We start from the raw sequence: 16,717 nt of genomic DNA, 5'->3' as shown, positions 1-16,717 counted from the left end.
GCTGATATTTTATTTATTTCTCCTCATTAAACTATCCACCTAAATTTCTCTCTCTCATAACCAATATTACTTTTCATTCAAGAGAAAGATGAGTGAAATTCTAATTTAAAAAAGTACATATAGAATTTCTGAGCACTGGAGTTTAGACCAGTTTAGCCCAACCAAATTTATCACAGTACTGAATGATGAAATATAGTATCCTTTAATATTGCCGTGATTTTCTGCTCTATATCCTTCTAGGGTAAGAGCCCACAAAAATATAATACAGAACAAACAGTTTTTCTTCGAGAAAAATGGATGTCTGTCATGAGTAAATTCAAAAATTCACTTTTTCAATATTGATTACACCTTAAAAGATCGATCATCATTTTGAAATGACATTTTGACAAGTTCAACTACTTCATTAAACATCTACTTGTGTGTGTGTGTGTATGACTCTTGCTCTTTCCTGTCGACTATTGTGTTTGTTTGTGGTTTTGGCTGAGCAGACGTGACAGTGCTGCTGCTGGATGACTCGAGGCACAACAAGGAGACGCCGGCACTCGGCCTGCTCACCACGACGGCGCGAACTTTTGTGCAAGAGGGCACCACAACAGAGTTCGCCACCCAGGTGGTGGGCACCACCCTAGGCACGGCCTACGCCAAGCTGCTCAGCACGGGCTCCCGGGTGTTCTATGACAGTGCCGTCAGAGCCACGCGTCCCTCCGACGCCTACCTCGTGTTCGCATCCGCCCTGCCCAATCCCCCCACCCAACGCACCTACCTGCGACCCTACAGCTCCTACTACAACCCCACTGACGAGACGCCTCCCCCCGTACCGGAGATCTCCTCCAACAACGCCGACTCCGAAAAGGCTGACGACATTTTCGAACGCGCCGACTCGAAAACTAACAGCGTTAACTTTCCCCCTGACGAGATCAACAACGTTGTCTCAGTACGCAAAGAGTTCTCTGTGAAACGTAACAGCGAATCTGTTGTTCGACCGGCCAAAGTACTCAAACCCAAAAACGATCTTCCCACCTTCACTGTTCGACAAGAGTTTGCCCCAAGTGGCTTCTCACTAGAAGTCGAAGAAGGTAGAAAGAAGGATGAACTATCAAAACTTGGAAAAGTGAGCCGTAGTGGTAAAAACCTTTTCAGAACTGGTTCATCTGTTAGTATCAAACAAGAGAAAAAACTGGAAACTGTAACCTATTTTGGTTTCGCCGACTTCACAACAACTGTAGGGAACACTGTGATTGTTTTCATGCCGAAAACCCCAGACGTTAACAACCCAGCTTCAATCACGTCAATCAAAGGAGACGCCACACTAAGACCACAAGATAACACAGTTTTATCAACAGCAAAAACATTTTTTCCACAATCTCCAGTAGTGGCAACTAAACCTGTAGCTGGTCATGACATGCAAACACCTCTCCCTACATTAGTGGTTGATCCAAATATTCGCCAGAGCAAAGCTCATGAGCCAGTGTATGTTCCACAGGAAACAACTGAGCAAGAACCAATCACAGAGGAGAACAGATTTGAAACACCTATTGAGGCTTCAACTGATATGAACACAGCCATTCAGTCCAGCATGCCTGATGATGTGAGACCAACAGAAGCATTATCAACTGAGCCACTCCCGACTTTATTCTCAACTGCTACTACCCAAATTTATAATCCACAAGAGGAAGCACTAGGTCTTGTAAAGTCTATAGGAGGCACAGAAGCTTTGAACAGTACCACAAAAATCTTCACGTCATTTGTCTATGGTACTTACATAGATGGAAAGTATGCTCAATTGATTCAGTCAGCATCCAGTCTCCTAATACATGAAGGTGACACAATTATCACACAGACGGGTGTTGGTATTTTCACTATCACACCAACAAAAGTTCAAGATTCGATGGTAGTAACCTCTCAAAACTATGATACAACTGAGAGTGGATCATTAACAACAGAACAGAATCCTACAACCAATAATCCTGACGTGGCAACAACTGAGAATGGCATAACAACTCTGCAAGATTTGCTGGAAACTACAACATCTCAACAATCTGATGAGAACGAAATAGGAAATGAAATTGAACAAGGAAGAAGATTCAACTTTGGTGGTAATGCTAACAGAATAAGAGGTGAAGTTAAGAAAGAGTCTGTACAAGAACCATCTAGTACCAATTATATCACACAGTTGATTCCAACCACAGTTTATAAGACATTCACATACTTGACAACTTTCTTCATTCCAGATGACAATAACTCTGTTTCAACTTCTATCAAATCTCGTGAAGTGACTTCTGAAGAAGTTTCCTACTCAACAAGGGTTGTCGATATTGCAATGACTGCTGATCCATTCCCCAATCAAGATATAACAATTGCACCAACTGAATCGATTACTGAGCCATCACTGCAGACTGTAACTACAAATAGTCCAACAACTCAAGAAACCACAACTGAGCCTGATATGACGACACCTGAGCCAAATAGAGACACAACCACTGAACAAAATCAATCCTCTCCAACCACACCTCAAACTGAGGAGGAAACAACAACACAACCAACTACACCAACTCCAACAACAAAGCCTCAAACTGAGGAAGAAATTGAACTGTTGTTCAAGACATTGTACACAACCTACACCTATCTGACTACATTCTTTGACGAATCCACTTCAAGTGTGGCCAGTAGTGAGGTGGTAGTAACCAATGTGATAACCACAACTCTCGACCAAGACATTCTAGAAGCTTCTGATCCAGCTGTTGCTGGTTTGTTTGCAAGGGAAGACAGTCTAGTTACATCTTTCCCTTCAGCTACTGAACTAGGAATCAACCCAACCAGCGTTGGCATAGGTAGACCTACAACAAAATATTATTCAGATTCAAACATAGAGAACGATCTCTTCACAGCAACATTGGATTCCATTGATGTCAACAAAGAGCTTGGACAAACTCCTCATCTCAAAGATATTGAATCATTGAGTGCAAATGATGGTGAACCCAAAACGTTCTATACTACCTACACTTACTTCACCACTGTTTTTGTAGACGGTGAGACTGAAATAACAACAAGAACTGAAGTCTATACAAATATTATTGCTCCCACATCCCTGGCAATCAGTTCAACTCAGCTTGAACAACAAAACACAGATATTGTTGGTGGCAAGCAAGAAGAACCTGAAAATTCTAAGAGGTTTATCAAGGATAAAGTATCATTGAAAACAACTCCAGCACATTACAACACATATGCAAGTATTTCAAGGCCAAAAGCTAGCATCAATGATGCAGTCTCAGAGGCTTTGACCAGCATTGAAAGTGATGCAGTAACTCGAGTTTCTAATGACAACAGTCACAAATACAAGACTATGTCCAGAAATCATGCTTCTTCTTCTCAGGAGACTGATGAGTTGACAACAGGCGAGTCAAGAATCAAGATTGATGGGAGTGATGGAGAGGCAAAAGTAGCGATAGGAGCCACACCAACAATCCCAGATGAAGGTGAAGTGATTGAGACAATGGTAACAGATATCACCAGCAGCAGTTCTGGAGGTAACAGGAAGTCTTTTGATGAGAGTGAGAGTGACCCTGATGACCAGATCAGCTCAGAAAGTAACACTGAAGAGATTGAACCTTCTTTCTCATCAAAATTGCTGCTGCAAACCAGCTATACTACATTCACTTACTTCACAACTGTATACAAAGGCACATCTAGTGATATCATAAGCCGGTTAGAGACAGTCACGAATGTAGTGACTGAAACTGTCAAGCCAACTGACATTGAATCTAGTCTTAGCCCAGAAGAAGCTACTCTCCCCATAACATACTTCACAACATTCACTTACTGGACCACTCTTTACAGAGATGGCAGCACAATGGTGACTAGCAGAGAGGAAACAGTCTCCAATGTGGTCACTCCCTCACCAACTTTGGATTCCACTGCTATTGAACCAACTGAAATATCTTCAACTTTAGATCCAATGCTGGAAAGTTCTGGAAAAGCTGCAGATCCTCTGGAACCAACTACATTCTTCACAACATTCACGTACTTCACAACATCTTACATTGGAAACAGTACAATTGTCAATAGTAGACTTGAAACCGTTACAAACGTTGTAACTCCTACACCGACACCTGAAGTGAGAGTCCTACCAACTGCTCTATCAACGGAACATATTCCTTCCACTGAGAAAGATGAGTCTCATAAGGATAGTAGTAAGCCAACAGGTCTTATCTCAACTATCAGGACTAGTGAAGTCAATGATGGCACCACAACACAGTTCTCAACTGATGTATATGGAACATATATTGATGGTTTGTATGCACAGGTACTTGAGAGCTCCACAAACATTGTCACGGCAACAGAGTCTACACCTGTAAAAGATGTACAGCCAACTGGAGTTGTTTCATTGAATGAAGGTAAGATTATCGATGCAGATGGTATTTCAACAACATTTTTTACAACCAAAGCAATTGGAACATTCATTGATAAATTATATGCACAAGTACTTGAAAGCACAACATCTGTCAGAGTAGATGAAGAGAAGAAGACAGCTAGTCCTGCATTGAATCCATCAACAGCAGTTATTGGCACAAAAACATTCAGAACTGGTCTTGTCAGGCTCATTGAAGGTTCAATAGTAAAGGACAAAGTTACCACTTTCTATGAATCGAAGGTGATAGGCACTTTGATTGATGGCAGATATGCTCAGATTATTGAAAGCACATCAAGCTTTAAAGTTGACATGCCATCAACAGTTTCACCGAATATTGTTCCTACAGCTGTTGTGCCACAAGGATCATCATCCTCAGCAACAGCAACTGTAACAACATCACCATCTCCTGCAGTTATTGAGAGTTCATTGACTGATGAGCAGAGTGAGGAGAATGAAGGTGAAGAGGGAGAAGAAGAAGAGGATGAAGATGATGGAGGTAAGAGAAAGACATCAAGATTGACATTCCAATCTAGGAAGAAGACATTTACACCAAACATCAGACCTTTTGCTTCTAGACCAAGGCCTACATTTTTACCAAAGAAGAAAACTGGTGATGTTGGAAGTGCCACTACTATAACTAGGAACTCTTTGACCCCTACAATAACAGCAACACCTGCTGCAAAGACATCAACTGGAGCAACAAGGAATAGATTTGCAAGTAGCAGAAGACAGAATGCTCCTTCCAGTGTTGAAGTGAAACCATCTTCTAGCTCAAGAAGGTTCTCAAGACCAAGAGGAAGCAGCACTCCTGGTGGTGCTCCTTCTTCTTACACTCCAACAGCAGGAACTAGAGGAAGATCTTCAACTGGACGAATTTCTCCAACATCTTCTTTCAGTGGATCAAGAAGAGGCAGCTCAAGTTTCAGAAGTTCAAGTGTGAGAGGAAGCTCATCTGGATTCCCTTCGAGAAGCTCCAGCATTCAAAACTCAAGATTCAGACCAGTGCGACCTACTGCATCAAATCCTTTCGGCAGGACTTCTTCTGTTGCTCAAACAACACCCAGTACTGAAGATGCTGAGAATACTAATGATATAATTGGTATCACATCTGTGACTGATGAAACAATCTCAGAAGAAGAGAATGAGACTTCACCTCCAACAACTACAACTGAGTCATCAAGGAGAGGAAATAATCCTCTATTGAGATTCAGGAGGCCACCAATTCTAAATAGATCACAGCAATCAACAACAACCACCACTCCTAAACCTTCCACTTCTCCTTCAAGACGTAACAACCTTCTGAGGCGACCAGATAACAGAGCTCCAACTACTGCTACTCCTCCAAAAACAAAGAATACTCCAAGTGTCAGTACTAGACCACGACCTCGCCCAACAGGTAATCTTTTCCCTCCTAGAGGATTGATTAAGAAACCAGAGGAGCAAGAAGAGGAACAGGAGAAGAAAGAAGAGGGTGAGCAAGCGGGTGATGGAAATGAGGAGGACATTCTACAAGGAGATGGTGATGGAGAAGAAATAGGAGACAATGAGTATGATGGATCAGAGAACTCTGAGGCAAAACAGTCATCTTCAGTAGCATCGACTCTTGCTCCAGGCCAAAGATTGGACAGAAGAGGAAAAACAGTTCCTCCCCCGGTTCAAATAAGACCTTTCACAAGGCGACCAAGAACAAAACGTCAAGCTTCTGAGTATGGCACCAGAAACTTCAGATCAAGATACCAAAGACCACAACAGAGACCACAGCCATCTCAAGACTATATTGATGAGGTTGAACCTGTTTCTGAAGCACCCAGAGCTACATCACCCAGGTATCAATCACGCAACAGGCAGGCTCAGCCCAAGCCACGTCCCACATCAGCATCTGCCACTGCTTCACGCTCCCAATTTACACTCAGAGACAAGTCATCCAACTCTGCTATGTCAAGATCAAGCTTCAGGCGGCCATCAAACAGGCGAAAACCTGCAACGGTTGAAACTACAACAGCTGGGCATCAGAGGCCAAAGGCACCAAGGCTGAGAACCCATTCAACCAGCTCTCAGCAGCCTGAGACAATGTATTCAAGAACTAGTGGAAGGAGATATTCAACTAGTCGTGGTAGAGGCTCCACCAGATCACGTTATAGGGACAGTAATGACTTTGATGCTTACACATACTCACAGACATTTGATGGCACTATCACTGTCACACATAAAGTACCAACAGAGGTCACAATCCCGATAATCAATGGCAAAGTAACAGAGTACAAGAATGTCATTACAGCAAAACCAAGTCTGGAGATTCTTGGTCCACATCAATACAGTACAATAATAGGCAAGGATGGAAATCCAGTCATACAGCTAGCCAGTGAAATCACAGAGACATTGGCTAATGGTGGAATGGAAATCACAAAGTTCCTAATCATGGAAACTCCAACCACCAGTATCACATTCACTCCCACTACTCTGAGAGGAAGAAAGACATCCTTCTCACATATAGTGCCAAGTACAGTGTATGAAGTGAGACAAGAGGTCAGCACCATCCAACCTCAACTTGCTAATGCACCACTTGCCAATCTTCTACTTTCACAACTCTTACTGGGTAACATCGGTCTTCAACAGACAATCAATCCTCTTCTGGGACTTCAGAATCAGGCCCAGCAGCCTCAAACTCCACCTACACCAGTCACAGAGTTCAAAACAAAAACTACAACTTATGTTACCACTGTTACTGACCACACATCCACCATCCTCCCTCTCACATTCAGAGGAAAAGAGATCTTGACAACTATTGTTGACAGCTCCACTCAAGTTATCACAGCCACTGAGTACTTGACAGAAACTGTGATTGTAACACCAACCCCAGCACTGGCCAATCAACAGCAGTTGAATTCACTACTTCTCCCTGCACTTTTACAAGCTCAGCTTCTTCAGCCTCAACAGCCAACAGTCAATCCTCTCCTTGCCCCTCTGCAGCAACAAGGATTACTACTACAGGATCCTTTGACTGCAATTGCTGAAGAGAAAATAGTCCTGGATGAACAACCAATTCAGAGATTTGCGCCCAGAGCAAGACCAGAAGATGATGAAATTGTTGCTAGTGAAGAAGAGATAATTAACGAAGAAGAGCCTAAACCAGATGTCAAGCCAGCTAGGAAGAAGACAAAGATAAAACATATCAATAAAAAACCTCCAGATCTAGAACCTGAGAAGCCACTGGAAACAAGTGTTGTAACTCTTTATGTGTCTGGAAGGAGGCCTGGAGAGTTCAGCACTGTACTATCAACTGTCACTCAGGAACAGGCATCTACTGCAACTGTTCGTAAGAGGGCAGCAGAATTCATAGAAAGAGAGGCTGATGTTTATGTATTGAAAGCATCAAAACTTCCCGATATCGGTGGATCTTTCCCAACTTCAGATGAAGATGATATAAATTATTATCTGATGTCAGCACTAAATGAGATCCCATTGGAAAGTAGTGGAATAGAAACACAGAGTCTTGAAAGTGTGGTAGGAGATGTGAGTAAGTACATTTCGATAAATACTCCACTTTCTCTTGTCAATGTTGAAAAAACATCAGTTCTCAATGAAGAAGGCAGCAGTCCTTCTAAGGAAGTTTCTCAAGAGTTTTCTTCGCCTTCAGCTGCAAAAAACGACACTACCGGTCATTTTTTATTGAAAGGCCCCGCTGAGTTTGCTCCAAACCAGCGGGAGGGCTTGTCACCTTGGAGCAAGACAAAACAAAACATGAGACTGAAACACAAAAATTATGAAGAGAAACTAATCAGAGAGGAGAGAATAAGTAGGAAAATTCGAACCAGAAGAGATGTGGGGGATGACCTAGTAGCATCGATTCCATCAGAACAGAGAAAACGGAAAATAAGGGTTAAAGTGCCTGTGAGGAGAAGAAAAACACAGGATGATGAAGGTTTCATCCAAGAAAATCCAGATAATTATAGATATCAACAAACAGAAACTCCTCCACATATCCAACCGGAGAATCCATCAGACTTTGGAACAAGGAAAATCAAAATTATCAGAGCAAGAAAGAAGAAAATTCAACCTGAGCTCAGACCAACAGAAGATTATGATCATTATGAAGCGCTTCCATTTGAGCCAACAGTCACTGAGATCCCAGTTCAAGTGGTCACTGAGATTCCTCGAAAACGCATCAAAGTGACAAGGAGGCGGCCACTGCAACACTCAACCAATCTTCCCCAACAAACCAACACACCTTACTCAGATAATACTCAAACATATTCTAGTCAAACTTACTTATCAGATTCAAACAGCGAGTTGCCATCACAAGACTATCCTTCGGAGCCGGAGCCTACGTTTCCACCTTCTGAGCCTAAGAAAAAAAGGATACTTGTAACGAGGAGAAGACCAGTTCAAAATGCCATTTCCACTTCTGAAACAACAAGAAGGAAAGTAACCGTAACAAGAAAGAGGCCACTTCATCAGAAAACAATTTTCCCAGATGACATTGAGGCGACTAGTGCTATCAGTGATTATGAAACAACAAATTATTATAATGAGGAATCAATCCATCCAAGCTATCCATCTAGTCAAGTAATTCAATCTACTCCTGTTGAAGAAACATTTGAAACAAGACTACATTCTAACGATAACACTCATTATTCAAATGCCGGAGAAGAGAAGGAACAAGCAGAAGAAGAAGATGAAGAGCAAGAGGCCGGAGATTATGAGAGTAATAATGATAACTACAGTTCAAGCAAAACACTTTCTGAAATTCTATCTTCTCTCAACACAACAGTAATAGGTGAAGAAAACTATGAACCAATAACAACAGTCGATGGCTTAACATTCCTAGACAAGAAGATTATCAGCTTATTGAATTTAGGTTCGAGTATAGGCTCTTACGATAATGTAAATGAGAATGAAAGTGGATCTCCAGCTACTGAAGCAATACCTGAAACTGGGAGCGAAACTCCTCTAAATTTTGAAACTTCGTCAGTGAATACTGAGCCCGCAAATGAGGATGATAATATAGAATACTATCCGGAGAATGAGGAAGATATGGCCGACGGTGAAGAACCAATGAGAGCGTCCCAATCTGAAAAAGATCAATCGAAAATTCGTGAAAATGATGAGGTACAACCAGCAGTTACAACAGTGGATGACGGATATTCGTTAGAGACAACTAAAACAAAATCAGGATATAGAGATAAATTGAAAACTACAGAAGAAACCGAATATGATACACAAGATCAGACCCAACTTTTTGAGCAGAACCCAGAGACAATAGAAAGTACACCAGCACTTGACGATACAGTAGTGACTAGCGGATTTAAGACAATATTCTTCGATGATGACTCAGCTTTTAGTGAGACTTTACCTACAGAATCAACATCTGACAGTAGTGTGGTTCCCGCTACTACAATTACGACTAGTTCTGAAACTACTGACAAAACAGAAATAGAGCCTTCCATGACGACTGTCGAACAATCTAGTACACTGGAATTTAAAACGACTGAAGTTTATTCGACTGAGGTAATAACTACCACAAGACTAAGGACTTACACTTTTGTCGTAACACGAGTCAATGGGGAAGAAACGATTGTAACATCATCCACATCTGTAAAACCAGGACTGAAAACTGTAACTGTCACTCATACCCTTCAACAACTCATTCTGAACACTGGTAAGTTCCATACATTATTTTTGTCAATATATTTTTCAATTCATTTTCACATTTGAAATATAAATCATCAAGGGCTACAGAGATCTTCCTATTAAATCAAATTTTTACAATTACTCTTATATTTTTAATAATTAAGAACAATAATGCTCAACTTTCAAGTTGAATACGTTGAAGCATAGAGAAACAATAGCGTAATATTATACAAATAATATGCTATTGTTTCTCTATGGTTAAAGCTTGATAAAAATTTTGAACGTCACAATAATTTATAATTTTATATTTGTTAGGCCTATCATTTTATTCAATCAAGTTTATTAATGACTGAAAATGCTAATAAAATCCCCTAAATTGCTTTAGCTTATGTCGATCTAACTCTATTTTACCGTGATACCAAGATAATAATCTCATATTGATAATTATAGAAGAGCAAATAATCCGTCATGTCAGAAAACAATAAATTCATTACTGTAGCCCAATTTAAATTACTATTTAATTTTTGTTGCTTATTCTTATGTTCTATTATAACTCAATGTAAATATATTAGTTTTATTTTTAAGAAGGTGCACGCTTATTGTAAATAATTTCAATTTGTAGCCTATAGTTCGTTAGTGGGGAATAGTTATTGTAAATAATTGTAATAATTACAACAAAAACTTACTATTGGAAAACTAACAACTGGGTGCTATACGTTGTATATGGAGGTATTTATGAATTGTATTTTGTACATATTTACGACTTCCCATTTAACACACTACACTATTTTATTAAAAATTCTTTGGTCAATGGAATATTTTATTGAACGGGGTTAGATTTAAAGGTACATTTTAGCCATGGTGCCATACAATTTGTATCATATTAATCATAAGCATAATAAGCGTAAATAAAATTTTGCATAGAATTATAATTTAGTTTAGTTTATTTTGGACAATTTTTGGATAAGAAGACCTCGTATCAAATCTAGCCGAACTGAGTGCTGTTATCACTTTAAAAGCAGCCTACAACACTTGTGTTATTCACTTACTACTCTCAAGCAATCGCGTCACAGCTTACAAGCCATCCTACCAAGTATTGATATCTTTTATTGAAGGTGTATTTGAAAAATGAAATAGAATCGTGAGATGATAATGAAAAAAGAATTTCTATTCATAAGTTGCTGATTAATTTGATAAATCAAACAATTGGAATATAATAAAAATCAAAAGAATTGAACAGTATTCCTTTGATAAATAATTGTTTTATTTTGAAAGTAGAATTTTGCACTGGCATTGAATGAAGTAGCTTGCCATATAATCAGGCACCAATTCATAATGGTCTCATAAATGGCGGAGAATAAGAATAATCGTATTCTTTCAAAATGTTCTCGCACTATCCAAAGACAGACATGTAACAGTGAGTTGAAAATTATTAAACCCTTGGATTTTTTCATGTTCATGATAAGCATAAGACTAAGCTTGAATCTTCAGTTCATACAATTATTTAACAGACTTCATTATTTAATGATCAATTGATAAAAAATGAACTGTATATACTGTATTTTACTGCATTTACTCCATTATACTGTATATGATCGATTGAATTATAAATAAAATTAAAATTGCTACTAAAAATCTTCCCTTGAAATTATCATTATTTTTCGATTATTTATGTTGGTACGAATATAATCCGGTTCCATATTCTCATCATATCCATTTGTAGCCCAACATTGTAAAACCATAGGCAAAATTATAGGCGTATCTTAACCAATTGTAATGTACGGTACTTATATTTAACAACCTTTACCAGGAGATATATTTTGTAGTATATTTATTGTATTTTTTGATGTAAATATTAACTTAAAGATTATACTGTGAAAATGTTTCTGAACTTTTAATAGGTTCTGAACCACCGGAAGCGATTTTTTAGTCATAAAATGATATTTAGAGGAGTTGCTACAGTGAAGCTGTACGGGGGTTTAAGACGAAGGAGGGTTTCAGGTTTAGGGAGTCGGAAGTACAGCTTCACTATAATAACCAACCCCACATATCCACACAGCGCGGATCATGTATGTTGAATCTGCAAACAGATTCTTCCGCCCTTACGATAAAAATTCTCTTAAAGTGTTGCTCTTACGAGAGTAGTAGGCGCCTGGATCTTATCAATAGGGTATCAGCGCGACCACGAAGCCAAACAGTTTCACATACTGTGTGCCATAAACTGCAATTTTATAGAACTAGAAACTTGATATAATATATGAATTTATATTTATATATTGATTGTATTACTGCACTTTAAATTATTTTAAAAATAGAGAATGTCCATGCAAACGTTTTTTTAACAAGTAAATTTCATAATATACATAATATTCAACATAAAGATGGCAGAAATGTGATTCAATATTTAATTATTAGCAGGGAAGAAATGAACAATTAATATGCCATCATTGCAGTATAATAATTATTTTAAATATCCAATAATGGCTACCTATAAAAATAGAACTAAGTACAGTTACTGCCAATATTGACCGAAGAACTAAATGGCAGAAATAAATTTCAAGAATGAACTGTTCAAAATTCAAAAATATTAAGTAATTGAAATAATTATTTCACAGTAATAATATTCCAGCAGTTGGTTAACTGAAATTTCGAATAAAATCTTCCATATGTAAAAAGCCATTAACTACAAAATACCCTTTTCTTTACGAGTACCCTTTTTTGAGGACACGACCGGTTTCAGCCAATTATGCTTTTATGAAGTTTCAAAATTCTATAAAAAAACAAGTAGACATATGAGAATGAACACGATTGTGAATAATATTATAGGGAAAAGATAGAATAATAGGATTAAATCACTTCACTTATATGGGCTACTTTATTCAAATAAATAAAAACAATATAAAACTTGTAGTGCCATATTTAATTATTATTATTTTTGTTAAACATTTTTCATGTTTTTAAAATGTTTTAATGAAAGAGTACTACACGTTTTATATTGTTTTTATTAATTTGAATAAGAGGATGCTATCTTTCCTAAATAAGAATATCCTTTGAAATAGACATGTGAATAGCATCCTATAAAGTGAGCATATGAATAATATACTATAAAGTGAACATGTGAACAAAATACCCTATTTGTTGTGATTAAGTTTGTATGGGTTGTTGTATACAGCTGTGGCCGACCAGCCATCAAAGACTGAGCAAGAAGAGGAAGTAGACGAAGGAAGAGGCATGCGCGTGGAAGAGGCACGCTACAATCTGGCCACCAAGAAGATGAGCAATGGAGTGGAAGTGATTGTGGCAGGCGACAGGCATGCCACTCACACTCACGCCGCAGGGCCCAACTACTTCCGTATCGCACCCTCCAACTCCAAGCCAGTCACTCTGGCGCCCAGCACGCTTAGCGATCACATGATGATGCACATGCCACACGCATCTCAGGTAAGTCTACAACCATTACCTTACAACTCAACTCTTTGAAACGAACTTTTACAATCATGATGATGATGATGATGATGAACGTGCCAAAGGAATCTGAGGTAAGCCTATGCTTTTCAAAAACTATTATCCCAAGTCTTAAATAGATGCTCAATATTGTTGTATGTACAATGTAGTACCTACTCATGAAATCAGGCTGCAGTGTATATGACGTCTAAACTAACTATGGCCTGATGTTATAAGTTCCCGACTTATCTAAAAAACTTAAAATTACAAGTCTACAACACTGTCATAAGACCAGTTGTACTATATGGTACATAAACCTGGGTAGCCTACTGAATCAAAGAGACGAAAACTAACTCAACGTCTGGGAAAGAAAGATAATTCGAAAAAATCATAGACCTATTTGCAGTGATAGAGAATGCACTAACCGAGAGCTGCAAGAGCTATACAATAACCCAGATATTGTAACTGAAATAAAAGAGAGGCGTCTAAGTTGGTTAGGGCATGTGGAACTCATGGATGATTCAAAAAATTGGAAGAAAGTATTAAGATCCAATCCAGAAGGAAGAAGATTGAGAGAAAGGCAAATAATGCGCTGGATTGACGACGTTGAATCTGACTTGAGGCAGATGGGCATCAGAGTATGGAGAAGAAAAGCACAAAATTGGGACGAATGGAGAGGCATACTGCCGGAGGCCAAGACCATCAATGAATTGTAGAGCCAAGGAGTTAGTAAGTAAGATGTTATGAGAAGGTACTATATTGTACAATAACATTGCACGTCTATAGCCCTTTCTAGAACTAGCTCTATTAAACCAATGTTTAGCTGACGGTTGTGGCCTAGTCTATATCAACCATCGATAAACTGATGTCGGAACATTCGTGGGTTCGTATCCAGCAAAACATGGATTTTAAATTATGTGATCAATCTATCTCATGAGTGAACACATAAATACATAATTGAATAAATGAATCAATGATTGACGGTGTTCAACATCCAGCTAAGGAGTAATATTAATAGAACATACCCATTTTTTACTTTTTACTCTGTTTATTCCTGCGCTAATGATTTATTTTGCAGAAATAATTTTCCATAATTTTAATAATACATTTTTATCCAACGAATATCGAACACGTAGTCTTGTTTTATACATTCTTCATTCTCATTTTATTTTCAACAGCCTGAATGTACTACAATTGACATAATATGGGAAAATACCTATATGGAAAAATATTATGAATTCTCTAATTGAAAACATATAATTTGGCTCCAAATGTTAGGCCTGTTAGGCCCTACCTAGCCCACCCAATAAAATTGTTGACTTTTCAAAATTAAAAATAAATAAATAAAACCTACCCCCCTCAAATGTGATCAATGTATGTAGAAATGCAAAGTGTATGACAATGTGGGAGGTCATCTTTGGATAAACGATTTAGAGATGAAATAAGATCTTCAAAGTGGATTAATAAAAATCGAGAACTTGTTAAATCAAAATCATGACCACATATTGAAGATTGATTAAATGTGAAGATTTACATAGTTATAATTCTATCATAATTCACTTTGATTTATTAAGATATGTTGACACATCAATCTATTCCATTGCATAAAACTCATACCGGCTGAAAAACCCTACATTAATTACTTCAGCTAGCAGTTTTACAAGATTCCTTATGCATTGATCTTACTTGTCTTACAGCACATGCAGTACGATTTTGTAACGAAAACGTATCTGACAACATTCACGTACCTGACAACATTTCTGCAAGACGGAACGACGGCCGTTTCCAGCACGGAAAAAGTAATCTCGAATGTGGCCACAGTCGAACTCAACAAAGCCACCATTTCACCAACCAGAACATCGCAGGCAAGTTCATTATTCGATGTATAAGTCGATGAATAATTACAATAATGTACAAGTCCGTTCGAAGAATAATTAATTGTACTGATTTTGATGATCCTTTTGCAGCAGATACCTTCCAAGAAATGTGAACAGTGTGTGGACACCATATTCACAAATGTTCTGGAACGTTAATCGTTTTATCCTTCACCTGGAATCATAAAAATTAGTTCAAAATTTTTCAACTTACAATCCTAAATGAAAAAATAATTTTCAAAAGGATTATTCATTTATTTATGATGACGATGCTGCTAAAAGAGTTACATGAATTACTATTAATATATATTATTCAAAAGTGAGAATCTTTAACTATGAAACATACTGGTGATCATCAACACTATCCGATTTCATTGCCTAACAAGTTGGAAGCTTATAATTATATCAAGTAATATCAAGATTGATGTTTCAATGAAATTTGCAGAATACAAATTGAGTAAAGCTGGAAATGTGTTGATTCCAGCATTAAACTACAATGATGCAAGTCAAATATATCGAAAAATGTGGATTTGACAATACAATCAGTTTTCTCAATCACTGATGTTTTAATAATGGATTCTTTCTTGTAAGTGACTGATATTTCAATGTGGTTTCAGGTGACTTTGACGGAGAGCCCCAGCCTTGGAACAGGCATATTCCACACGACCTACACCTACCTCAACACCCTGGTTGATGGCGAGGTTCCCCTCGTTGTCACCTCAAAGAAGACGGTGGCTAATACAGTCACAGCTCCCATCAACTATAACACTGTCCTGCAGCCGTCTGAAGTACCAATTCATGATACCAATACTTATCTCAACACAGGTAAAATGAGCTTGAATGAAGATTATTTCCATCTTTCAAGTCTTTAGTGTACTATAAGTGATGTTACTGTATAGATTTCACAAATTCAATGAATAGAGCTATTAGGTATTATTCATAATGTTAACAGCTTCTAATCTCCAGAATATTTTTAACAGAATTTCATTATTAAATATTAATTTTGGAGTTTTTGGGATTGTGACTAGTTTTAGAGCAAGTTCTATGGAAAGAGGTCAGGACACGCGGTTACGCTTGTTGAAAAGTTAGTTTACTTCCTGTTAGCCTGAGCTGATACACAGCTAACGTGTTATTTGTATAAAGAATACAGTATGGTAAAATATTATAGTATAGAGAGTAGTATATTTTGATAGAATTATATAATAAGAAAAAAGACATATTGAATCTCACTCCAAAATTAACTGTGGTGCTATGACCTCTATCAGTAGACCTTGTTTAAGAAGGGTTTCCCACTGAAAATGTTTTAATTTGATACTGAAACTGTAAAAATTAGTATTCGAGTATTACTGATGAAAAT

At 38.0% G+C, this 16,717-nt stretch overlaps 1 protein-coding gene across 1 annotated transcript in view; it reads left to right on the top strand.

Moving 5' to 3' along the window:
• The window catches only part of LOC111049906, a 184,077-nt gene that overhangs the window by 142,696 nt on the left and 24,664 nt on the right, over positions 1 to 16,717 (top strand). Inside the window, 4 exon segments of the mRNA XM_039434559.1 lie at positions 489 to 10,070; positions 13,215 to 13,483; positions 15,184 to 15,351; positions 15,978 to 16,185. Coding sequence (XP_039290493.1) covers positions 489 to 10,070; positions 13,215 to 13,483; positions 15,184 to 15,351; positions 15,978 to 16,185 — 10,227 coding nt within the window.

This window comes from Nilaparvata lugens, chromosome 8, assembly GCF_014356525.2.
Source record: "Nilaparvata lugens isolate BPH chromosome 8, ASM1435652v1, whole genome shotgun sequence".
Taxonomy (NCBI): domain Eukaryota; kingdom Metazoa; phylum Arthropoda; class Insecta; order Hemiptera; family Delphacidae; genus Nilaparvata; species Nilaparvata lugens.
This window is presented reverse-complemented; position numbering and strand designations above follow the sequence as displayed.